General features: G+C 35.1%; 1 protein-coding gene across 1 annotated transcript; it reads left to right on the plus strand.

The window, feature by feature from the left end:
• LOC146140527 (nucleolar and spindle-associated protein 1-B-like) lies at positions 1-20480 on the plus strand. The gene is made up of 13 exons (XM_083393129.1): positions 1-111; positions 3796-3918; positions 13064-13151; positions 14520-14590; positions 14674-14796; positions 15285-15360; positions 16301-16430; positions 16516-16633; positions 18533-18612; positions 18696-18817; positions 19026-19201; positions 19398-19525; positions 19680-20480. Exons 1-13 carry the CDS (start codon positions 37-39, stop codon positions 19759-19761), a joined length of 1392 nt encoding a protein of 463 aa, XP_083249255.1. The 5' UTR covers positions 1-36; the 3' UTR covers positions 19762-20480.
• Positions 20481-25585: the final 5105 nt, after the last annotated feature.

Genomic DNA, 25585 nt, shown 5'->3' on the forward strand with positions numbered 1-25585 from the left:
TTAACTAATAACTCTAGATACAGTTTTTTAAGAAATATGGATTTTAGTAAGTTGAAAAGAGGGGAACTTCAAAAGCTTGCTAAGAAAAATGGAATAAAAGCAAACCAAAAGGTATTTTTATACTGGTATATATAGTGTTACACTCACTTGGCAACCTAATTTTGATTTTATATTTAAAAACATATGCAGCACTAAAAATCAATAGGTAGTTTATAATTTCCATCTATCAGTTTACCAACAAAATGTTTGAAAATTGTCATAAAAAGAAGGTAATGTAAATGAATTCTGACTGACATACTTAAGCAGTGTTTCTCAACCAGTGGCCTATCTAGGGCTGTTTTAGGGGGTTCAGACCCCCCTCCACCTCCATTTTTTGGTACATGCTATTATCGTTTTTTTTTTGTTCATTTTTGTCAGGGTTCAACTCACTGTCCAAAGCGGCAATGTTACAACAAACATGCAGGGGTGTGCAACCTTTTATAGTGTCGCGCATCAGGCCAAATATGTGTAATTGTTTATATTTGGATTAGACCACGGACCACTACGTGTTAGTGACTACCACAAAAAGAAAAGAGTTTATTAATTTAGTTTATTGCGAATTAACGGAAAGTTTTTAAAATCACTGTATTAAGAGCTTTGATGCTAGCTTGCTTTTCCCAACCTCTAGGTTCACTTAAATTAAAGTGCTGGCAACCCGTAGTCCATTTTCCAGGTGTATATAAGTCAGTCCTGAACGATAAAGGGATTATGGACCCCAGTTTAAAAAAAAATTGTTCACACACTTATGTTGAACCGAACAATGCCATTTTTAAGGCGAACCATTTTGTCAGCTGTGGAAACTTATCTTGATATAGATTTTTGCAGTAAAAATTGCCAAAACCCATTTCCAAGTACTTTTGCCTTTATCTCGCTTGGAGTTGTTCAGTTGCATTTGAATATCTGTTGGTGCCTTGTCATCTTCCGTTTGAAATGCGCGGAAAATATTTCAAAGAAATGTTCATTGAATTCTAAAGTCTTTGAAGCGATTCAAAAACTCACCCACTAGATTTTGAAGTTGGTCTAAAAATTTGGTCTTCTTCTCAGAAAGCATTCCAGTTTATTCTAGAAATTGAAAGTGGATCTTCTTTTTGTCAGTGAGTTTTCCAAAGTCTTAACTTGTTCTGAAACGCTTTTATGTGCCCATACATGTCATTTGCATACTGGCATTTTGCTGCAGCTTCGTATTAAGGTCAATCAGGTGTGTAGTTATATCAACCAAGAAAGCAAGTTTACACAACCAACTTTTTTTTTAAATGTACTACTTCTCTCAGATCTTACAGTCGATTGAGCATGCAGCCCTTGCTTGTCAGAGTTACGATCATCTAAAACTGTTTGAATTTTAGATGATAATTTACTTGTGCTTGAATGAAGTTACTACTTTAGTGACGGGACCAAGAACATGTTTAAATTTCAACATGTCCATTGTGACAGACTTTCCTGGTGAATGATTCAGTGGAAAGTTATACAATTTCTTACATAAATCAGACTTCAAGATGCCTTTGAATCCAATACCATGTCCGGAAATGTCACAAGTGCCATCCGTTGCAACTTCACTTGATAGACTGCAGTGATTCTTCTGTTTCATTCAGCTTCCTCTTCACACGTTTCAGAAATATAGCCAATTGTGTCGTATCCTTCTGATCCATACTTTGATCAATTGTAGAGTTCCATGAAACAAGAATGACAAATGTCATCTGAAAAGTTCGACAGTATGCCCTGCCACTGTCCATCGCTACAGACATATTTTACTGGAACTCTGGCACCATGTGTGGGCTAATTTATTGTGCGACATCGGTCAGGCATTTCTTTACGAAATTACCATTGGAATATGCTTACATTTTTCGGCTATTTTTGTGTAATCAAAAAACTACAATTTCTTGCTACCTTTTCATTGCCAAAATGCATGCTTTGAAACAAAAAGGTGGCCATTCAATTGTTTCTGCAGTTGTTTCACTTTCTGTTTTCTATATTCTCCAAAAAAAAAAGAGACCCAGAATGGATTGTCTTGTAGTGGCATTTAACATTGTACTTTTTTGTAGCACTAACAATTTTATAGCAAATAAGACACATGGGTTTATCATCCGAATTTTCAAACAAGGTCAAACATCCTTGGAAAATTCTTCTCTTCCTCTACCTTTCTCTTTTTTGCTGTGAAATTTGCATAAGTTGCCATCACTGCTTGAATTTTACTAGAGTTTAAGAAGTGTAAAATGTGAAAAAGGCGCACAATATACATAACAACCGACTCTAAAGTTTCAACGATGCACGGTTGCACTCCCCTGTTAAAATGAAATGTGGTCATCCGACTTATGCAAAATCAAACACAAAACGCTGTTTTTGGCGTTTTGTTGATTTACTTGAATTGGCCGTAGAAGCAGGATAAGACACATGGGTTTATCATCCGAATTTTCAAACAAGGTCAAACATCCTTGGAAAATTCTTCTCTTCCTCTACCTTTCTCTTTTTTGCTGTGAAATTTGCATAAGTTGCCATCGCTGCTTGAATTTTACTAGAGTTTAAGAAGTGTAAAATGTGAAAAAGGCGCACAATATACATAACAACCGACTCTAAAGTTTCAACGATGCACGGTTGCACTCCCCTGTTAAAATATAATGTGGTCATCCGACTTATGCAAAATCAAACACAAAACGCTGTTTTTGGCGTTTTGTCAATTTACTTGAATTGGCCGTAGAAGCAGGATAAGACACATGGGTTTATCATCCGAATTTTCAAACAAGGTCAAACATCCTTGGAAAATTCTTCTCTTCCTCTACCTTTCTCTTTTTTGCTGTGAAATTTGCATAAGTTGCCATCGCTGCTTGAATTTTACTAGAGTTTAAGAAGTGTAAAATGTGAAAAAGGCGCACAATATACATAACAACCGACTCTAAAGTTTCAACGATGCACGGTTGCACTCCCCTGTTAAAATGAAATGTGGTCATCCGACTTATGCAAAATCAAACACAAAACGCTGTTTTTGGCGTTTTGTCGATTTACTTGAATTGGCCGTAGAAGCAGGATATTTTTTCTCATTCTCTATTCGTTCACATCAGGGAATAGAATATTTTATTGGACAGTATGCATTAGATAACACTATTTTAAGCTCATTTTCTCACTAAAATGTGAAGTTAGACACAGAGTTAATATTCCTGGCTGTTTGATATCCTGTTTTGGTGTGATAACGGCATCGAACTGAAACAGATTCTCTCTGAAAGTGGTCTAACTTTGACTGTCATGCAGGTTTTAAAGTTTTCATTTAAGTATTAAAGTTACTGCAAAAATGTTCTCTAGAGGCATATTCTAGTACCATGTGATTTGAATGCAACTGTCACATTTTTTTTCAACAGCAGCTTGAATTTTAGCAAACATGGCAAACAGATGCATTGCAGAATTTGCAATAATCACGGCATATTAACACCCACGAAAATGATATGGCGAAACATGTGCTTTTAATTCAGCATTCCCATGCATAGAACTTAAGAAACTGCCTTTGTGTGTACTGAGATTTGTAAATATACTCAACGACCGAGCAATATAAAGTTTATAAAACTGAGTGCAGTTACATGTCTAGAGTTCAAGAAGTTTAAACAGGTATTTTAGCGGCCTGCTCCTTGGAGTTTGATACCTACAAGGAACGTGTAACAGATTTAGGCAGCTGCCGGCTCTCGCCTTATGAGCCAGCGCCTACTTACCCATAACTACAGCTCTTAATCGCTAAATTTTATCACTTTGTAACATAGGTTTTATGTTTTGCAGAATGAGAAGCTTGTAAAAGCACTTCTTTCTTTGGAAAATGTAGCTGCAGAGCAAACATTTTTGGCTACCTTTATGAGTGATGATGATTCATCAGGAAGTGGAATCCTTTCATCTGACCAGGAAGTTAGTTGTTGCAAAGATCCTTGCTTTGTTTTCATTAATTGTTTATATACTACAGGGTTGGGCTTAAGCACTCGCCCACTCGCCAATGCGAGTGCAAATCGCTCCGGGCGAGTACTGATTGACACCCACTCGCCCGACTGGCGTATACAGTTTTGTTAAATTTGTGCAGTATTATGATTTCCAACTATTTAACTATTGGTTATATCCACTATCCAGTGGTGGGATTCAAATTTTTTTCAGCCGCTTCTATCACAAAAGTCATATATTTCAGCCGGTTGTGTTAGAAAAAGCAAAGTCATATTTTCCGGAAATTAAAGCGTCCCCAGGTTCCAGCGAATGTTGCGAACTGCGAACCTGCTGAATTCCATCACTGCTAACAGCCACACTAAAGAGAGGCAGGTCGTCTCATGACTTGTAGTTATGACGCAACAATTAAAATTTCAGACAAACAATCACAAATAGAAAATTACTACAATTATAAAAATTAACAAAATGTATGACTGTTACGTGCGACCTTGACCGTTGCACATTTAAAAAAAACATGTAAGTTGCTTGAATCTCAAAAAACAATATGGAATAAGATGCAAAAATCCATTGACAGTAACCAGTAGTGCTAACCGGTTCGCTGATGTCATAAAATTTCACGAAACAGTTCTATAGAAGCGGTGCGAACTGGCTGAATCCGCTTGATAGGACTAGTCATTCAAAACAATACAAAGCAGTAAAATATTATACTCAGTTGCTAGTTAATCTAGACAGGTTAAAAAGTGGTTCTTACTTAAGGTCTGCGGACCACTTGGGTCTGTGAGGATGTTTAAAGGTGTTCACTCAGCATCTTTAAAATTTATACCCATAAAATAGTTCTTTTAACTGCTGTAAATTAACTGATTGTTTTTTTACATGTTACTTTTTGAATTGTCATTGTATTAAAAATTTATGTGGTCTAAAATTATTTCAGAAAAAAAAGGTCGGAGAACCACTGTTTTATCCAGGGGATTGTGGTCCAGACTCCCACTTGTGTTGTATTGCTAAAATAATTTTTGGTTCTTTTTTGTCAGGTATAACTCACTTTCCCCTCTCTTGTTTGCACCTCAGTTGATGCAGATGCAGAAATTTTTCTTGTATTTCAAATCGGTAATATTCCCAAACACAATATTTTAGTTGTTTGATAAATACATGGAAACCGTTGATGCCTATACTAAAAACTATGAAAGCATCAGTAATGTTTTTTACTTTTTTTTGTGGTACTTAAATTATATTCTTCACACCCCTACTGGCATTCACACACATTTTTGAGGGCTGTGATTTAATTTTATCACACATATACACTAATTGTGTAAAGCAAAGTTTTGTAAGAACAGTAAAAAAGAAATATTTTTTTTCAACATTCAATGTAATTGCTTTCATCTTGTAGTTTGCCATTTTTTTATAAATACTAAACAAGGAAAATGTGTTAATCATAAATTTTTTACAATATACAGGGTTGTTCCTAAGCAAAAATTTGCATTCGCCAGTTGGGCGAGTGGCTATCAATCAGCACTCGCCCGGACGAAATAACACTCACCAAAAATGTTGGCACACAGTCTGCAAATTTCCATCCTAGCACGGTCATTTCTTGGGTTATCTGTCTTGTGGTTTTTATACGTAAACATTAATTTTTATAAAAGTCTTGTCGTTTATTTCCATGTGTGGATGAACAAATTAATGACCCATAAAGCAGTTTACGCTTAAAACAATGTTTTTAGCGAAAGATTTTTTACAATCTATAGTGAAAAAAATAACACTGACAATTTAGTAGCCACGGCTGTTTTCCATTTTTCTAAAAATGCTTGCACTCTCTTTTTTACGTATTCTGGTTTTTCTGTGCTTAAAGGACGTTTTACCGCAGGTTGTTTCAGCCACAAACAAACCGTCACATTTCACCTGGAACGATAGTTACTTGTTGAACAGATATAAAATGACAAAATAATTGTAAATTTACAACTAAACCATTCTTTCACAAAGTTAACAACCATATGCACCAGAGTTTCTGTGCTGCGCGACGTGGGTTGTTTGAATTTCCAATAAGCGTCCGCAATGGTGCGATTCGCTTATCTTAACATAATTGGGATATTAAATATTTACAGACAGTTATTTTTTAAGCTTTGGCTTGGTTGACCGCTGTGAACTTTAAGAGATCGCAACAACATACTTACGTAGACTAATTGCTAATTCTCAGCTGTAGTTAAACAAGTAGGTGATATTTTAAAATATCGTAGTGTTCACTGGACTGTTTCGGCTCCTCAAAATATAAAAAAAATCACTGCTTACAAATAATATTACAAGACATTTGCATTCAAACCTATTGTTACCAAAAACTGCAGCAATTGCTCTTATTTTCCTAATACAAACAATTAAATAAATACAAAAAAGTAGAATTCATATCCTGGGTACATCGCAATTCCAATGAACTTTTCTAAAGGCGTCAACAACTGGGTTAAACATAATATAAAAATGAACAATGTTTAAGTTAAAGTTTTTAGTTTAACTGTTAAACGATAAACCTTATAACTATTTGCCACTGCAGCAATGACCTCTTTGATTGGTTGCCGGCAAACAACTTTTTTAAAACGGGACAAAGAGTCTTTATTACGATCTTCAAACCGTACTTTGATTTACCTTATTATTTGTGTATTGTTTAATGTTTTTGCGCCTTAGTTTTTAAGGAAATAACTGGCGCTAAGTTGTATTTCGCTCAGTAGTGGTGCTTAACACAAGTTGTCCTACAGTTAATGGAATTGTCAATCGCCAGGAGTAGGGATGTTCAAAGTAGAATATCGAATCCTTGGATTCGAATCCAGATGGGATTCGAATCCAATTCTGCCGATTATTTCGGGTAATTGGAACCAATATAATTTAATGTTTTACCGCCGATTGTTGCGCCTAATTGTACAAATGCGTGTGGTAAGATGGCCTGTCGCTGCGGCGAAACATTTATAGTGCTTGCTTTAAATGTAACCTGGTAGTGTAGTGTCAGCGTTTTTTCGGGCGACCAATTACCGCGTCTCGCGATAACTTTCGTCTAATAATTAGGTGTCAATCAAGTATTATTGGGCGAGCGACTAACGTGTAATGTCTGGTGTGGAGTTCGCAATTGCCCTAAATGCGTTAAGTTGCAAAAGTAATATTACGTTGTAAAACGTGCTGGCCGTCCACAAAATGCGCTGTAGGGTTATTTAAGGTCAACTTTAGGTCAATATTCACAGAGGTTATGCAGTTATGAACAGCGTAATTGTCAAGTATTCGTTATGTGAATAGTAACTTTACATTCTTTGCAGTACATTATTTGACTGCATAACAGATCATGTTAGTTAAAAAAGAATCACTAAAACCCAACAATGCTTTAAAAACAGGACCGAATTGCTTAAGACTTCTGTGTGCAGTGTTTCATTTTCTCACTATTGGCAAAAATATAAGTTTTGGCAACAACCAGGACAGTTGACATAATACAGTTTAAAAAACTGCTTCAAATGACAGTTGTTAAGAATGTTAAACATATGGGAGATATTTTTCTTATAATGTACACATGTTAGCAAATTGTTTGGGCGATTTATTGCTGTTATTGTGGGCCCTGTGGGGTAGATTACGATTAATCCATTCCCCAAACAAAATCGAGGTTAAATTTAATAAAAATATACTAGGATTCGCTATTCTGGATTCGTTATTCTAGATTCGAAACCTATTATTCTAGAATACCTTGGGATTCTACTTTGAACATCCCTAGCCAGGAGCAATTTGTACTCGCATTGGCGAGCGGGCGAGTGCTTAAGCCCAACCTATATTATAGTTATGTCTGAAAATAGTTTGTGATTAGTTACTATTTTGTCACTAAAGGGTATTATAACTATATATATGTTATGATTAAATCACCCAAAAATGTAGAAAGAAAGATTCAATATTCTCGATTTGGAACTTATTCTACTTTAAACAAACCTATATGTGAGCGTTTTTGCAAATTATTGCTGTTAACTAAAAGTTATTATAGTTACAGTTACAACCTGCTGAATTATAGTTACCCATCCCAAACCCCTGCTGGGATTCTACTTAAACATATACCTAAACATGGCCACACTCCCATCTCCCCAAAAAACATTAAGAAAACATTTTTATCTGAAGATTTTATAAAGTTAACTAAGTTATGTACAAACCTAATCATTGTAATAATGGATATTAACACAATGTTTGCACTATTGTATGCTAAAACACAGTTTGACTAATATATACCATGCTATGATTCAACAATATATAAATGTTGGCATAAGCTTTAATATTTTAAAAAGTTTTTTGGAATTCCAAAACTTATTTATACCCCTCTGCAGAACACATGATTATAACGCAACAAGTGGTGCCATTTTACCCGTATTAAATTTAAGGTACACCACTAGATAGGCATGTCGGAATATCAGAAAAGAACCGATACCCTATGCCAAGTGGTGGTATCTAAGGTGGTATACAAGTCGCTTCAAAACCAATTTAATATATATATTTCAGTCATGATTTTTAATCCAATGAAGCAATTTTCACTTTATAGGGTAAATTCATCAAAAAATATGCGTTAACAACTGGTGGTAATTAAATATTATAAATATATTGATTTCAACTACATATTGTTGTTGAAAACTTGAAGTACTACATAAGTGTATTGGGTGTCGTCAACCACACGTTTTTGATGTTTTAACACTACCGGTCTAACACAATTATTCAGCTATTTTTTTTGGGGGGTTTGCAAAACTCATGGAATTCTTTCAGTGCTTTTCAACCCGTGGGATGGTACGCACTTGTGCGGATGAAAAAAATTGTAATGCGGATGACAAACATCGTGCGGATAAATGTGCGGGTGTAAATGGTGTATATTATTATTTTTTATTATGTGTAATTTTAATACAGTAGGCCTAATCTAATAAGCTGGTGTGCCCACTATGTTACAGGTAAAGTAGTCTCTCAGTGGTTGATTGCACCTTCAGGTATCTTTTTTATTTCGGTTAAGGCTCATGGGTCTAATACACAAACCCTTTCATTTTGTTTCACAAATACTGTAGGAAAAAGTAAAGGTTGCAAATTCATACTGTGCTTATTTCGTGCGGATGAACATTTTCCGAAATAAAAAAGTGCAAACGGTTTCTTTAAAGGTTGAAAAGCACTGGCTTAGTTGATATTTTTTTCATTTCAAAAAGACAAACAACAATAAAAATACCCAAGTAACACAAGACGCTAGTTATTTAAAAAAAGTGTTGTATAAAAAGTTGAAATGTGAGATTAAATGAACTGCAGAAAATAACAAAGACTAAGTATATTATTGTAACAGGAAATGGGATAAATTTAAGATAAAATGTGATAAATTTAAATCACTAGCAAAAAAAAGACAGCAAATACTGTTGAATATATTTGTCGAACCATAGATAAACAACCAGTGTTCCCGCTAATTTTTTACCATGTGCGCAGGCGCCCAAAATTTTGCGCACAAGCCGAAAATAAGTGCGCAAAGTGCTCAAAATTTTCAACAAAAAAGTGCCCAAATTGGATACGCGGGAGACGTTTTTTTTTTTGGTCTTCACTACAGTCTGTTAATATTGCCAATTTACCAAACTTGCAAGTCCTTAATAATAATTAGCTCGGAACTTCCATTTATTTAGTTCTTAAATATAATCTGTAATTATTTTTTGCTTGCTTTGTCGTACGGATGCTTTCGTTGCAATGGAGAGGTGCAATTTGCACAGGAGAGCACGAGAGGCGTCGCAATAATCTTAATTAATTTCTCCCAGACATAAAAATGAGTCTTTTTATTTGGAGAATTGATTTCGCTTGGTAGTTTGTGTGGCGGACTTAGTCAAGCGTAGCGCTGTGTAATCGCCTAATGGTCGAGGTAATTATTGCGCGTAGTACAGCGGTTTTGGCAGTAAGCATTTTTAACTTTTCAACGGGTTGCGCATTTTTTTAAAGTGATAACTTTAATTAAAAACAAATTGGGCCTTCACATCTTTCCTGTTCATATTGACATAAATTTAACCTACTCCTTTATTTGACACAACACGCAACTTTGCTTTTTCGGGGTATATTGTTATTTGCATTGTACACTGTTTTACTAAAAAATGAGCCTAAAAGTTTTATCTTCGGAAAGTCCTAACCTTTTACGCATTAAAAAACAGTTTGAAAAGTTCTTTTTTGCAAATAAAAGCATATCACAGCATTCACAGGTAATTGTAATAATTTTTTTTAAAAAAGTTTAAACCTATTATGACGTGAGGTTTTTTATATAAAAAAAGTACTTTCCTATAACACAAAACATACAGTGCAAAACACAGATACCTGGAGCTAAAACTATCTCCAAATTAGGAATAAAATAAAGTTGTAAAACAAAAGATTCGCGCGTATCGCAAAAAATTCCAGTTAAAATAATTTGGAGCTCAAGCAAAACTAATTTAGGCACTTTTTGGTAGTATGTAGCTCAAATAAAACTAATTGGGGCACTTTTTGCTCGTATGTAGCTCAAATAAAACTAATTGGAGCACTTTTTGTTCAGTATGTAGCTTAAAAAATACTGATTTGGGCACTTTTTTGGTCGTACGTAGCTAAAATAAAACTGATTTGGGCACTTTTTTGTCCGTACGTAGCTTGGATAAAACTAATTTGGGCACTTTTTTGTCCGTACGGAGCTCAAATAAAATAAATTTGGGCACTTTGTTGTCCGTGCGTAGCTCGGATAAAACTAATCTGGGCACTTTTTGGTCGTACGTAGCTAAAACAAAACTAATTTAGGTACTTTTTGGTCATACGTAGCTCGAACAAAACTAATTTAGGGCCCTTTTTTGGTTGTATGTAGCTCAAATAAAACTAATTGGGGCACTTTTTGTTCCGTATGTAGCTGAAATAAAACTAATTGGAGCACTTTTTGTTCCTTACGTCGCTTAAAAAATACTAATTTGGGCACCTTTTTGGTCGTACGTAGCTGAAATAAAACTAATTTGGGCACTTTTGGTCGTACATAGCTCAAACAAAACTAATTTAGGCACTTTTTTGTTCCGTAGGTAGCTCGGATAAACCTAATTTGGGCACTTTTTGTCCGTACGTAGCTCAAATAAAATAAATTTGGGCACTTTGTTGTCCGTGCGTAGCTTGGATAAAACTGATTCGGGCACTTTTTTGGTCGTACGTAGCTAAAACAAAACTAATTTAGGCGCTTTTTGGTCGTACGTAGCTAAAACAAAACTAATTTAGGCCCTTTTATGGTCGTATGTAGCTCAAATAAAACTAATTGGGGCACTTTTTGTTCCGTATATAGCTGAAATAAACCTAATTGGAGCACTTTTTGTTCCGTACGTAGCTAAACTAAAACTAATTTAGGCACTTTTTTGTTCCATACGTAGCTTGGATAAACCTAATTTGGGCACTTTTTTGTTCGTACGTAGCTTGAATAAAACTAATTTGTGCACTTTTTTAGTCGTACGTAGCTCAAATAAAATAAATTTGGGCACTTTTTTGTCCGTACTTAGCTGAAATAAAATAAATTTGGGCACTTTTTTGTCCGTACGTAGCTCGGATAAAACTAATTTGGGCACTTTTCTGTTCGTACGTAGCTTAAAAATGATTTGGCCCTTTTTGTTCCATATGTAGCTCAAATAAAACTGATTTGGGCACTTTTTCGACACTTTCGTGAAGCAAAAATGGGGTACATAAGGTATTACATGTAATAATCTTTGCAAAATAGATAATGTGGACTTCAGGAGACGACTAGAGGTTGAATTGAAGTAAAAAACAACTTTTAATATTTTTTTTTTGCTTGCGCACTTCCGTGAAAAAAAGTGCAGGAGTGCCCAAAATTTTGCGCAAATGCGCTTAGCGGGGACACTGTACACAACCATATAAAGCAAAAAACAAAGTTTGAGCTCAACCTAATTGCAATAAACTAGACCTGGGTGGTTAATTCTGCTGGCTCGCATGTACCGTAATATTGCTCTAATGAAGTTATAATACAGTTAAAATATCGTTGAATAAAATTTAAAACTAAATTTTTATCATAAAATTTTATCGTAAGTACATTTAAAAAAAACTGACTATACCTTTTTTAATTTTGCAAACGATTAACGTGCGTTTTAATCGATTTTGACTTAAAATAATTTTAACTTAACATGTAAACTGTGACAAAATCGAAAAATAATTGCCCTACTTCTAACCTTTTTGAAATAATACTTATAGTAGAAATTAAATTTTTGTTGTGCCATTCCTAGGAAAGTTACGAAGAGCGAAGCAAGTTGTTTCATTCGCCATTCATGTTAAATAGACAGGTATATGAGTTTGACATCCGCATGCGCGTAACAAGGATGTACTAGGCTGTGCTGTTCCCTCAACGGCTTAAACTATATTTTTGGCTATTTTAATTATGTTAACACAAACATTTTTGCGTTTCGTGCAAATTTTGGCCTTGTTTTGCTATGATTCTGTCTCTATTTTGAACAAATCTATTCAGCCCATAGTCACTAATCATACTATGGCATGTTGCACTTGACTGTGTGACTCTAACCTTGGTAAACAATTTGTAATTAATTTGATTATAAATATCATTATTTCAAGCAATAGATGTTCAACGTTTCTCCCAATTTAAGCAAAGAATTTTTTTCTATTTTTTTAATCTGATTTTGCTCTGCATGTTTGCACATGAGTTCGCCCAAAAACAGCTTATTTATGTAACAGTGTTAGAGTAAAAAAAGTGGATATGTGCACCCCCAGGCCCCGGTTTGTACTTTATAGCATGTCCCTTAAATATATATTTGTTTAAGTCACAAAAAATTTTGGTTTAACCTTTTGTTAAATAATTTACTTGTTAACAGCATTGTTTATCACCTAAACATGGCAAAGTTCATACATTCAGGCAAACACATAACGGCCGCAATTTTAGGGGCGCGACCAATAAATCGAAGAATTTAGCACTGGACAATAATGGTAACTGTCATCTCGTTCTTTATCAAAAAACTTTGTTCTTTATAAAAAAAGGTAACACTGATTTTACCGTCATCTTATTCTTTATGAAAAAAAGTTTGGTGACCTCTGGTGTAATGTGACAAATTAGGCACAGAACTTTATTATTTATGTTCAAAAATACTCTTTGTAGGATTCTAATGTAAATGCTGCTTTTGGAAAAAAGGAAATCAAATGTACAAATGAAAACATTACAAAACGAAGCTCGTCTAGGAATAAAGGTAAGTCATGTCACATGACTCATGTGACTAGTGAAATTGAATATTGAATTTTTAGATTCGAACCCAAGTTGGATTTGTATCCCATTTTGCTGTTTTTTGGGGTAATTGGATCCACTATAATTTTTTTGTTTGTATTGCGGATGGTTGTAATGCCAGGTGCAGAGTTTGCAATTTCCTTGAATGCATTGCAAACATAACATTCACTCCATGCTGGTATTGAACAAAATGCCCCTAGGGATGTTGAAAGTAGAATCCCAGGGGATTCTAGAACTTTAGGTTTAGAATCTAGAATAACGAATCCAGAATATTGAATCCTAGGATATTTTTATTAAAGTAATAAACCTCGATTTTGTTTGGAGGATTATTCTTAATATACCCTACAGGCCCACAGTCACAGCAATAAATTGCAAAACAGTTTGCTTACATCAACATGCGTATATTGTGATTAACAAAATAATTTCCTAAATGTTTAACATTCTTAACAATTGTCATTTAAAGCAGTTGTGCAAAATGCAATATATGTCCAGATTGTTGCCAAAACTTAATATTTTGCCAATATAGTGAGTACAATGCAACACTGCCCAATGAAGTTATTTTAGCCCTTCGGCAATTCGGTCATATTTTACAAAACATTGTTTTGTGTTGGTTCTACTTTTTTTGACTAACTTGATCTGTATGCAGTCAAATAATGTAGTGAATAGAACACAATGTTACTATTGTCCTAACCAAGACTTTGACGATTATGGTGTGCTTAACCACACTAAACATTAGCCTAAAGTTGACCTTAAGTAACCCTGTAGGGCATTTAGTCCAACGCCAGCACGTTACTTTTGCAACTTAATATAGTTAATTTGCACTACACTTGTTTGGCCATACCGGTACGTAGCTTGAATAAAACTCATTTGGGCACTTTTAAAACTTTGGTACCAGTAAAGTAAAAATGAAGTACAAAGTATTATATTTAATTATTATTCTAAAATAGTGTTAATGTAGGCTGTAGGAGATGACTGGAGTTTGAATTTTGGTAAAAAACAAACAATACAAACTTACTACTGCTAGCAATGTGTTGCTATTACTAAACCATTATAACTACGCTGTGAAATAAACTCGCTGAATATTGGCCTAAAGTTGACCTAGTAAATTCATAGCGTAGTTTGACTAAGGACAACATAAATTACAATAAAGTGTTACTTTTAAAACTCAGGCATTGAAAATTGTGAAGTCTCTGCACCTGACATTACCCGTTATTCTTCGCCAAAAAACATTTCACTGACACTTAATAATAACTAGGCAAAAGTATTTGGCAAGTATTTTGTTGTACAAAAAATTGATGACCATATGTTATGATTGTATTTTATGTTTATGCAGCTATTAATAATTCAACGAAAACGCATTCCACCACTGTTTCGACACCACAAGACAAGAAAATCAATTCTCAGGTAGTTTTAGTTTCTTTATAACGCTTAATATTTAACTTTATTTGTTTGATATGAGGCAATTTTGTATTATGATTACCTTTTAGGTGCAGAAAACCTTCAGCATTCCTAAAAAAAGGTCAAATGCAAGAATTGAAAACAAGGAAAATTCTGCTGAAAAGTCCACCAACAAGCGGAAATGCAATGAACCAATCTTCGATACAAACAAGGTTGAAAAGATTTACTTAGCAGGATTGATATTAAATTCAAATTTGCACTAGCCTGACAAAAGAAATGCTGGTTAACTGTGTGCTAATTTATTTCTTGCCAAATTGTTTTTCATATGATCGGGTAAACTTTTTAACATGTGCAAAGAGCTTGTTAAATTTGTTTTTTTTTTTGTTGCAAAAGCATGTGTCATTCGTGATCAGTCAATAATTCACCTTGAGTTTTTAAGTTGTAAGATAAATTGACACAGATCAACAAATTTAGTCCAGTTGGTCTGATAACAAGAACCAATTTTTGCTAAAGTGTACCTGCCAGTTGGGTGAGCAGGTATTAATTAGCACTCGCTTGGAAAATTGCAAGCGGATAAGTGCAAAGTCTTGACCCTGCTTAGTCATTTACAGACAAGATAGAACAAAAATATTTATATTACTTTACTTGAAAACTCTTGTTGTTTTCATTCACATTGACACTCTACCTTATGGGCTTATAGGAAAAACAGTCAAGAAAGTCCAGAGATGATTGGTCAAAAAATGTGGAAAATGTGCTATCAGCTGTTGAACAAAAAAGTAAGATGGTATATGTTTTTAATAGGACCATTGACTTTTACATGGCACTTCTAGGTCACTATTTCTTAAAATACCTGACTTGTCATTTGGACAAGTAACTGAAGTCGTACTTGACTTGCAATGGAAATGTCTAGAGATGTTGAAAGTAGAATAGTATGTTGTGATGAGGAATAACAAAAAAAAAAAAAACTGAATATTAAATCCAAGTATGTTCTATTTAGCTTTTTAACTACTTTTTTATAGGTACATGGGGGTGTAATTAATTTCATTTCTGGAAAATGGCAACAGCAAAAGTTAATTCTGAGACCAATATAGCGATGAAGCAAAATACACTATTTAAATTTTTTTATGATTTATTAGTGGTTTTTAAGTATTAGTTGTTCTGGTTGTATGCAACGTGTGGGGCGCTCAAATAATCCGCTGCAAATATTAATGCAACGGTATTATTGCAACTGGAAGTAATATGTTACTATTGTTTGCCAATGGCACTGTATGTAACCTCGCTGGATAGAAAAATTTCAAGTAATCTATAGCACTGTCCACTACAAGTGCTCTTTATAATTGGATGTTACTTTTGCATTATGCTAAATCAAGAAAATTGCAAGGTCTGCCCTGACTTTCAAATAGATACCACTGAATAACTTTTGATAGAAATTTATCAATAATCTAGGTGTATAAGCGCTTGATACAATTTAAAGCAAACCATTTTATGATACAATTTAAAGCAATTTTATTGATTCTTATTGCCAATAGAATGGATTCACATTTATTCTTTAGCTTTTTTTAATGTTTTATTAAGTGCTTTGATCAACCAGTTTGTTTGGTTTGCATTACTAATAGTTTATGTTTTATACAGGTAAATTAGTTATTTCTGTTTATCAAAACAAAACTGTTTGTTTTACCAAACTGCACAAATTAGTTATTAACGTTTATTTTATAGTGGGGAGGCCTTCACAACTTCGTGCCAAAAATTTAAGTAGTTCTACAACGCTTGCAGCTGATGAAACAGCTTTCGGCAAATCTATTCCAAAGTCACCTGGAAAACAATTGTTTAAAGGGACTCATTCTAAGTATGTTTATACAATAAATATTGTTATTTCTTTGAAAACGTGTTTTGTATTAGACAAATTTTAAGTATTTTTTTCCATTTTTAAGGGGATTTGACAAGTTAGAGTCTATTGATGACTATCAGAAGAGAAAAGAGGAAAGGGCTGAGATGCTGCTTGGTTCAGGAAGAAGTCGACAAGTTCTCAGTAGACTTTCAAAACCAAAAGTATACACATGTATAAGCATATTACAAAATATCTTAAAAAAACATATTTATGTTAAAAACAAATGTCTCTTTTCCTGTTATATTTAAATTTCACATCCAATTCTGTAGGTTTAATTAGAACAACCGGCATGCAAATTTTAAACATAGGGTTGTGTAGATACACTGAATGGCAGCTAAAATACAATAAAGCTTTGTTTTATTTAACATAAAGGTTCTTTTTATAAATTTATTGATGAAATACGGGTAATACTATCCTATCTTAGGCCCCGAACGTGGGTGTGCAGAGCGTTTTTAGATGCCCTGGATTTCTGGCAAGGCGGTAAAACGCCCTGGAATTTGACCAAGCCCCACTTGTAAATAATGTGCAATTTTTACTTTGAAAAAATTATGATAAAGATACGCCATACCAGTTGCACAGTTTAGGTTCACCAAAATAATCTGCGAAACTTACAGCGTGGGACAGTTTTCGTTCGCACATATATAAAGTGCTTTAATTTGCAAAATTACATGACCGACCAATGTAACATATCCAGCCTGCGATCTTTTCACAAACTGGCCACGGCCATTACCCGTATATGTTTTTAAGTATTTTAAAAACGTAAATGCATTTTTGCTCGCGCGACCTTTATTTTATGCATCAGGGCACCCTCAAACTACAACCATCAAAGTGTCGACAACTTCCAATATCTTAATGAACTGGCTTTTTCTTATTTATTAGACCCAGTTTCAATTGTCAGTTACAAGACAGAGTGTAGAAAATAGTTGCCAAACTCCATTTTACACACTGCTTCGTGTGACGTATTAATTCCTAAATTTTAAAACATGCTGTGACGCTCGGTTGCTTAAAACCAAAGCATAAGCTTTAGATCGCAACCAACATAAACCGAATTTGTCTTTCAGTACGTTAAAGATAACACAATGATGAAGGCTGTGTAAAAAAACCTGCAGTCAATTAAAAATTATGAAGGGTAGACCACAAAAATTTTGCGCTCGGTTTGCTCGCCAGATTTTTAGGCATGTACGACTTTGCCGGCAAGTATAACTTAAACGCTTTACCATTCAGTATTGCGAATAAATAATCGCGGACATATTATATTGTTCACTCACAGAGATTAGCGCTTAGATCATTTCTTTGTTGTGAAATTTTTAGTTCACCACTATAATCGTTTTAGAGCGGGTCTATAGAACACAGAAGCGCTAAATCGGTTTCCTAAGTACTGTTACGTTTTGGTGGTGATTACTGGCAAGTAAGCATTTTGTATTGATTTCAAGTTCGGCGCCTATGTATCCTATATTTCATTTTAGTCCGAATTAAACTCCGTTACCTTTACACTTTTTAGTTAAAGACGGCAAAACCTAGGTAGGCCAGAAAACAAGGTAAAAATATTAGGTTTTTGTTGTTTCATGGAGAGAAAGATGCCAGGAACTATGAAAAAAGGAAATATGCCAGGAATTCCTAAAAAACTCCTAGTGTTTAAAATGTCATAATAATGTCATCCATATTTTTTATGGGCTAAAAGATACTCAAGATTAATGTTATATTACAAAATAACAAGGGATTTAAAAAATCAATTGGACATAATCGAAGTTATGACATAATTAAAGCGCTAGAAACAATTTTTTTTTTGCATTTTTTTTGCAAGTTCATTGGAGTGGCAACATAAATTAGCTAAAATTGAGCACCAGACTTTTTAACTTGATACAAACACATGAAGTCAAATAAAGTAAATAAAATCATTAATTGCCTCTGCATGTTAAAAAGTTAATTTTTTACAGAAACATTGCAGTATAGTATTATCAGTTTGTATACACTAGTTAGGAAAAGGCATTCATTAGTAAAACGTTCTCAATATTTCAATGTTTAAACCAGTGCATTTGTTTTATAAAACCTGTGTTTAGACACCCATCACCAAGGCTTCAGTAAGACCAAGCATTCCTACACCTGGATTTAAAAAAACAAGGCCAGTACTTCTCTCAAGGTAGAAAATGCCATTCCGCTATGTACAGTCACATGTTCAAATTAACTTGCTGTTTCATATGTTGAGGTTGTTTTTATTATTAGGAAATCATCCATAAAACAACCTTCTATCTTTAAACCATCAGTATTGTCTACATCAAAAATTGACACCAATTTTGGAGTAAGGTCTTCCAAACTACTCACCCCAAAGAAAGTTACAGTTTCCTGTAAGTAATTGAGTGAGGATGTCACATTTTCAAAAGCATTAAATAAACTAGCCACGAGATATTTACTTTTTGCAAAAAAAGCATAATATTTACTTTTTGCTCCAAACGTTTGTTTACAGTAAAGTCTATAGAAACACAACATAACTTAGCTCAGCTAATTTTCTTGCACAACTGCTAATCTTTTAGTTTGGGATTTGTTATTTTTCAGTTGCCAAATCGCCCAGCAAAACCCTGAAGACTACTGGTACCCCATCAGTTCAGTGTAAGACTCCGACTGGATTAAGAAAACGCCCATCACGAGCATCGTTGACCCCATTCAAACCATCCTCAGCCCTAAACACAAACACACCTGTGTCTGCAAAGAAAAAAACTTTTAATCTTGAGGTATAGTTACTTTTGTATAGCTAATGGCTATGACCTTGCACACTGTAAAAAATAACGTTTAGGCAACACTATGTTTTTAAGAAACCTGTATTAAAATATATGTCCAACTTATTAATACAAATAAACGTATTGATTCTTACATGTCAGATGTTTTAATTGTTCAGCTAAATCAATCTGTTTGTGTTGCTATTTTTAGGAGAGTCTTAAAAAGCCACTCACGTGGGTTCCACACAAAGGTCCACTTAAAACCTACGAAGACAATGTAAAGCCATTGCTACAACGAAGAATGAAAAATGCTAAAAACCAACCCAAGGTTGGGGCCAGGTAATCATTTTAGCTCCTGTTGGCCTATTAACAAAACTGCTTTCAAAGCATGCAAATTGGCGATCATATGCCCTGAATATGACTTTACTTGCATACGTGCTTTACTGTAAACCTCGATTCATACAGTAAACTTTTATACTACTTATTATAACAGGGAAAAACGCAGGAAAGACAGACAAGTTGCGAGAAAAAACACAAAGACTGATCAGATGATGCGCAGACGTGGCATCAAATAATCTTCTTTGGGATTTCATAGTCGACGAAATTTGTCCTTGTGTACTCGCAAGGTGTTTGTACTGTTTTTATGCGTATTCATACTTGCATGCCGTTTTATTTCCAATACTGGGATAAGATATGCGTATCCTGTGGTTTATACCGGATAGCTAACTTTAATACGTTTTGAAAATTATTGCAGGTTATATTGATTTGCATGTTAAATATATTGTTTAATTAGCTGATTCGTTAAGCTAGTTTATTGTAAAAAACTGCCCCTGATGAACCCCCTAGAGCAGTGGTTCTCAACCTTTCTAGCATACGGTCGGGTAAAATTTCAAAACAAATTTTGCGGACCGGTTGACCTTTAAAAATTAAAATCATCCCAAAATTTAATAACGTAACAGTATGCAACTAAAACACTTCTTAGCTTTCACATACAACTGGTCTTAAAGTTTAAAAGACTAGACCATTAACTCTATGTTACGTCACAATGCTACAAATTACGGAGTTGAGAAATTCGAAATTTGATGGACATCTTGAATTTTGCAATTGAGATATAAAATTGTAATATATTTGGCGGACCGGCGAAAGTTGACGCGGACCGGCGGTTGAAAACCACTGCTCTAGAGGTCTAGCCAAACGTATAAAAGTGTGTTTTCGTGCTTTCGACACGTTAACTTTTTTGTAAAAATGCTTCGCTTGACAATATTGTTCTATTTCATGTAAATACATTTTTAAATTTCAGGTAGCCTATATTTTTTAGTTTTTAGCCATTAGCTGTAGAGTTTATTTGATTTAAAAACTAGAGATAATGAACATACCTTTTTTTTTACTTCTCAAATTTTTTCACGTAAACCAATGTGCTTGATATACGTTACGTTGTTGGTTATCGGACGAGATGATCAAATTTAATAGCGGGTTTAACTTTTATTTTTATGCAAAAAACTGATTACTGGTACTGTTCTTGTTATTATTTGCCAACGACTAGGCTTGGGCTTTGTTTTTGCGAATGACTGGACTGGGACTTGAATCACTTAAAATAACCTGTTTACAACACTGCAGTGTAAAGCAGCGTTTTTTTTTATCTCGTTAGGTTATTAGTTATTAAACCTATTTACGGCCTAGTAGTAAATGGATTAGGGAAGTGCGGAACCATGGAACACCTCAATATTGCGCCACCTGTTGGCGCAACAGAAAAACAATTTGGTTGTGGAAATGAGATTTTGTAAACTTCATCTAAAAAGTTCTTATGTGCTTTGGGAAATGGTTGATTTATTACAATTTTTCACTTTTCTAGGTGAAAAATGCACTTGTTAGCTTGATATTCCTAAGGTGTTTTGATAGTCTTTAGGTATTTGTAAAGCAGTAATTTTTTTTTGGGAAAGAGGAGATATCTAGATACATGTTGAAAGTTAGTTTGATTCATTTGGTTAATCGTACTGGCTAGCCACGAGTGATTTTCTTAGAAATGATTATCAGAGGACCTTAGGAGCAGTCTGTTCCATTGGTCCCTCGATCACTTGTAATTATATTCTTAGTTTTTAAGGCTAGTATGTCAACTTTTAAGACCAAAGCATCTGATATAGAATTGTTTACTAAGGACCTGGGCTGCGGAGTCGGACTCGGGACTCGACGCTGTCGATTTGTTTTGCTGGAGTCGGAATCGGGACTCAAGTAAAACCACGTAAAACTACCTCGAGTCCGACGTGCGCAGTACCAAATTTTGAAACTGATATGGCGCCAACTGTAAATTGTAAAGGCGGAATAGCATATATGGTGGAAATTTTCCAACCATGTATTGTGAGTTGATGAATTGTATGACACCCCTATGAGTGGATTGCTGAGTATTAGGGTGGTTCAGATTTGGAAAATTTTTGAAAAGATTACCTAATCGAAATTTTTCCCATGGTTTGGACATTAAAAATAGGATTGACAAAAAAAATTTTAAATTTGGGTCATGATTTCGCCCTCCTCAAAGCCCCCAAAGTTTAGCAGTTAAATCATCAAAATATGGGAATTCCCCTATTGCGAAAATTTGCTAAATTGGCTCTATTGTAACCAAACAATGACAAATAGTATTTTAAAATGTTATTTGTGCTATATTAATAACGAATGTACATATACAACACAATAAAGCTTTGCAAATTAGCTAAATAAAGCATTTTTTTTTGCAATGATTGATTGCAATGAAGTCTGAAAACTATCACCGGTGGACAATTCACAAATGTTTTGCACGGTTCGTTTTTGTGCACTCCAAAGAGTAATTGTTCTCGGGAAAAAACACACGATATTCGTAGTTTAGTACTTAACCACGCACTCACGTTTTCCCAGTATAGACACGTAACAGGACACAAATAAAACAAGTGGTACAGGGTTTCCGTGGCCTTTTTGCAAAAAGTACATTGGTTAGATTCGGTTTTACCAAACGAATAAAGGGAGTCATTTGTAACAATTGCGCCCAAGTTAAACTTTATCTGAAAGCTTCTCAGTTTGTTTTCGATTGTTGAATTGTATAGGTTGCGGTAAATTTTCTCCCATGGCAGACATGCCCTCCCGCAATTTAAGGTCCAGTGCCATTTTAATTGAGCTTTTGGAGGAAAGAGAATTGTTGTTTGTATTTTTTCGTAAACCGATTTGGTGGAGTTATACTGCTGAATAAATAATTTTAATGTTGGGGTTCTATACGAATGGGACGTTGTTGCGCTACCCGAATCCCATTCTTCTGGGAGACTCGATATTAATTTTATGAATTGGACAAAATCTGTGTTGTTAGGTGTAAAGTTAAATTTATTTACTAATGTGTCATATTGTAGATACTCGCAGTTTCTATTCAATAAATCCTGGTGAAAAATTATATTGGAATCTATAAGTGATGACATAAAAAAACATTTGAGCGGAATTTTACTTTTTTGTTTAGCCAAAGCGGACGGCTGTTTGACTTTGGATCTATAATTTCCAAGAGTTGTTTGCACGCCGTTATTGCGCAACGTAACGTTCGCATAGGAAGTATGCGCCTTGTGATTGCATTGTTTGTTCCTATGCTCCCATTAAGCTGAGATCCGTTTCGTATGTAAGGCTAACAAGTAATTATCTATATTGATCATTTCTGCCCCCCCATTTGCAATACTCGCACTCAAAGTCTCTCTTTTCACCCTCTCCCATTTGGACCCCCATAAGAATGTAAAGAGGATTCGTTTAACTTTTGAGATAAATCATTTGGGTATATTAACCGGGACAACACTCATTTTAAAGGTTAAGGCCATAGAAGTCCACTTTGTTCCATGGGTTTGTGACAGTTTTCACGATTTGTTCCGATAAAAAAGGCGTTTGATTTGGACATGTTGACCTTGCAGCCTGACATTTCGCCGAAGTCGTCGATAATCCGAAAGACTTCTGTAAAATCCTGATCACTACCCGATAGAAATATTGTAGTGTCGTCAGCAAATAGGGACACTTTAAATTCTTTGCCATTTATTGTGATGCCGTTTTGGCGGCCCTGTTTTAACGCAGCGGCAAGGCATTCAATGCACAGGACAAATAAAGTTGGAGAGAGAGGGTCTCCCTGGCGTACGCCACGTTCAACGTTAAACGATTTTGATAAAAAGTTGTTGTTAACAATTACGCACGAAGGATTTTGGTAAAAACATTCGATCAATTTAATCATCTTGTCCCCGAACCCGAAAGCAGCCAAGGCTGTATATATGAAGTCCCAGTTTACCGTGTCAAAGGCCTTGAACATGTCTAAAGACAGTATCGCGCCAGGTATATCGTAATAGTCGGCGCAGTTAATGATATCGAACAAAAGACAAATATTAGTGCCTATGTATCGTTTTGGAATAAAACCATTTTGCGCAGGCGAGATAATGTCGTTCAGTACCCCTCGGATCGTGGTGTTAACTACTTTTGAAGCAATTTTGTAGTCTACATTCAAAAGCGTTATCGGTCTAAAATTCCCCGGTTGAAGATGATCTTTATAAGCTTTTGGAAGTAGAGTTACCACTGCTTCGGACTGAGAAGCTGATAGCCTACCTCTATTTACTGTATGTCGCCAAGCTGCCATATAGACGCATTTGATATTGTCCCAAAAGGTGATATAAAACTCTGCTGGAAAACCGTCTAGCCCAGGGGATTTATTTTTACCCATATTGCAGAGAGCAGTGAAGAATTCCGCTTCTGTTGTTTCCGCTTCTAATAGTTTTGATTGTTCTGCCTTAATTTTTGGGAGATTTAGTGTTTTTAATTTTGAGGCGATTAAGGTTTTGTTCAATAGATCTCCGTTTTGTTTGTAGAGTTGCTTGTAAAAGTCAACTAGACCGTCCAAAATGTTGTTTTGGTCAGTTATTATTTTATCATCTACAAAAAGTCTGTTAATACCCTTTTTTTCGCAATGCCTTTTTTCCAAATTTAAAAAGTATTTTGTATTTTTCTCGCCCTCCTCTGCCCAGCGAGCCCTACTTCGTTATGGCGCTTTTAGTTTGGCGCAGCATTAGTTGGTCGAGTTTCGATTCAAGTTTGGACAATTTTTCGTGCAAGGGGCCTAATTCTGTTTCAGATTTCTTTAAAATAGCGTCTTGCGTCTCGCCAATTAGTTTTTCCGAATCGATTTGCTTAATATTTAGCCTTCGTTTTAGTTCGGCCGCATATCTAATAGTTTCTCCCCGAACAACTGCTTTCAAGGCGTCCCATCTTACATGTGGGTCGGTTTCGCCTATATGGTTTTCTGCTTTATAATAAGTGATTACCTTTCTTATTTTATCCTTGTAACGCTGGTCATTTAATAGTGATGTATTAAATTTCCAGTAGCCTCTACCGCGTGGTGCTGGGTTAATGTCAGCCCCTAGAGTTGCCATATTATGGTCGGACATAATACCGGGGACTATGTCTACATTTTTAACGTTTTCGACGAGAGATCCGTCAATTTATCACCGGTGTTCTACGACTTGCAGGAGGCTAGCGTGCTGCTCTACATCATCTAGCGTGCTGCTCTGCATCAGATGTTTGCTGAGTAATCAGTGTTGACCATTCTCTCAGTAACATCATTAACAACTTGGTACTTTCAAAGTTTTCCGCAACTTGGCAGTCTTTATCTTGCGTCCAGTTACAAACTGGATGCCTCAGCAAGTTGCAATCAACGCCCAGAAAAGAAACAAGAAACCAGGACTCCTAGCCGACTAAATTTTTATTTCTGGCGCGTCCTCTTTCTTTTGAACGCATCACTGGCAACCCCAGGCAAAATTTACTTGGCTTGGGTGTATCCAAAGTTTTTCTTGCCAATGCCGCTTTCCTATCTTCGTCCATAGTAAGGTGTTAACTGAACATATAAAACAATACAGTTTCTTCATTTATGTACCAATTATCAACTTCAGCAGCTTTGTTGTAGGCAACTTATTAAATGCTCTTTCATGGTTTGCCAAAACGTTGATCATTTATTAGAGCATCGGAACCAATACCTGTTTTTACCAAAGCTGAAACATAAAACAAGGCAATATACTGGTTGATGCGCTGGAGATGGTTTACAAAATCTCGTAGCTTATCTGCTCCATCCAAATATTTTGGCAGTATAGGAGCTGGCCCACTTATCGAGCACTGCGTGTAGCACCAGGTTTGCCAAACAATGTTCATGTGAACGTAACATAATAGGCTACGAACAAGATTTTGTAAACCAGCTGCAGCGCATCAACCAGTTTATTTGCCTTGTTTTATGTTTCAGCTTTGGTAAAAACAGGTATTGGTTCCGATGCTTTAATAATTACCTGATAATTTGCAAACCATGAAAGAGTGTTCAAAATATGACAACCAGGTGGCATAGGTTGCCTATAACAAGCTGCTGAAGTTCATCATTGG

The sequence above is a fragment of the Ascidiella aspersa genome, chromosome 6 (assembly GCF_963924565.1).
Source record: "Ascidiella aspersa chromosome 6, kaAscAspe10.2, whole genome shotgun sequence".
In the NCBI taxonomy this organism is placed as follows: Eukaryota; Metazoa; Chordata; class Ascidiacea; order Phlebobranchia; family Ascidiidae; genus Ascidiella; species Ascidiella aspersa.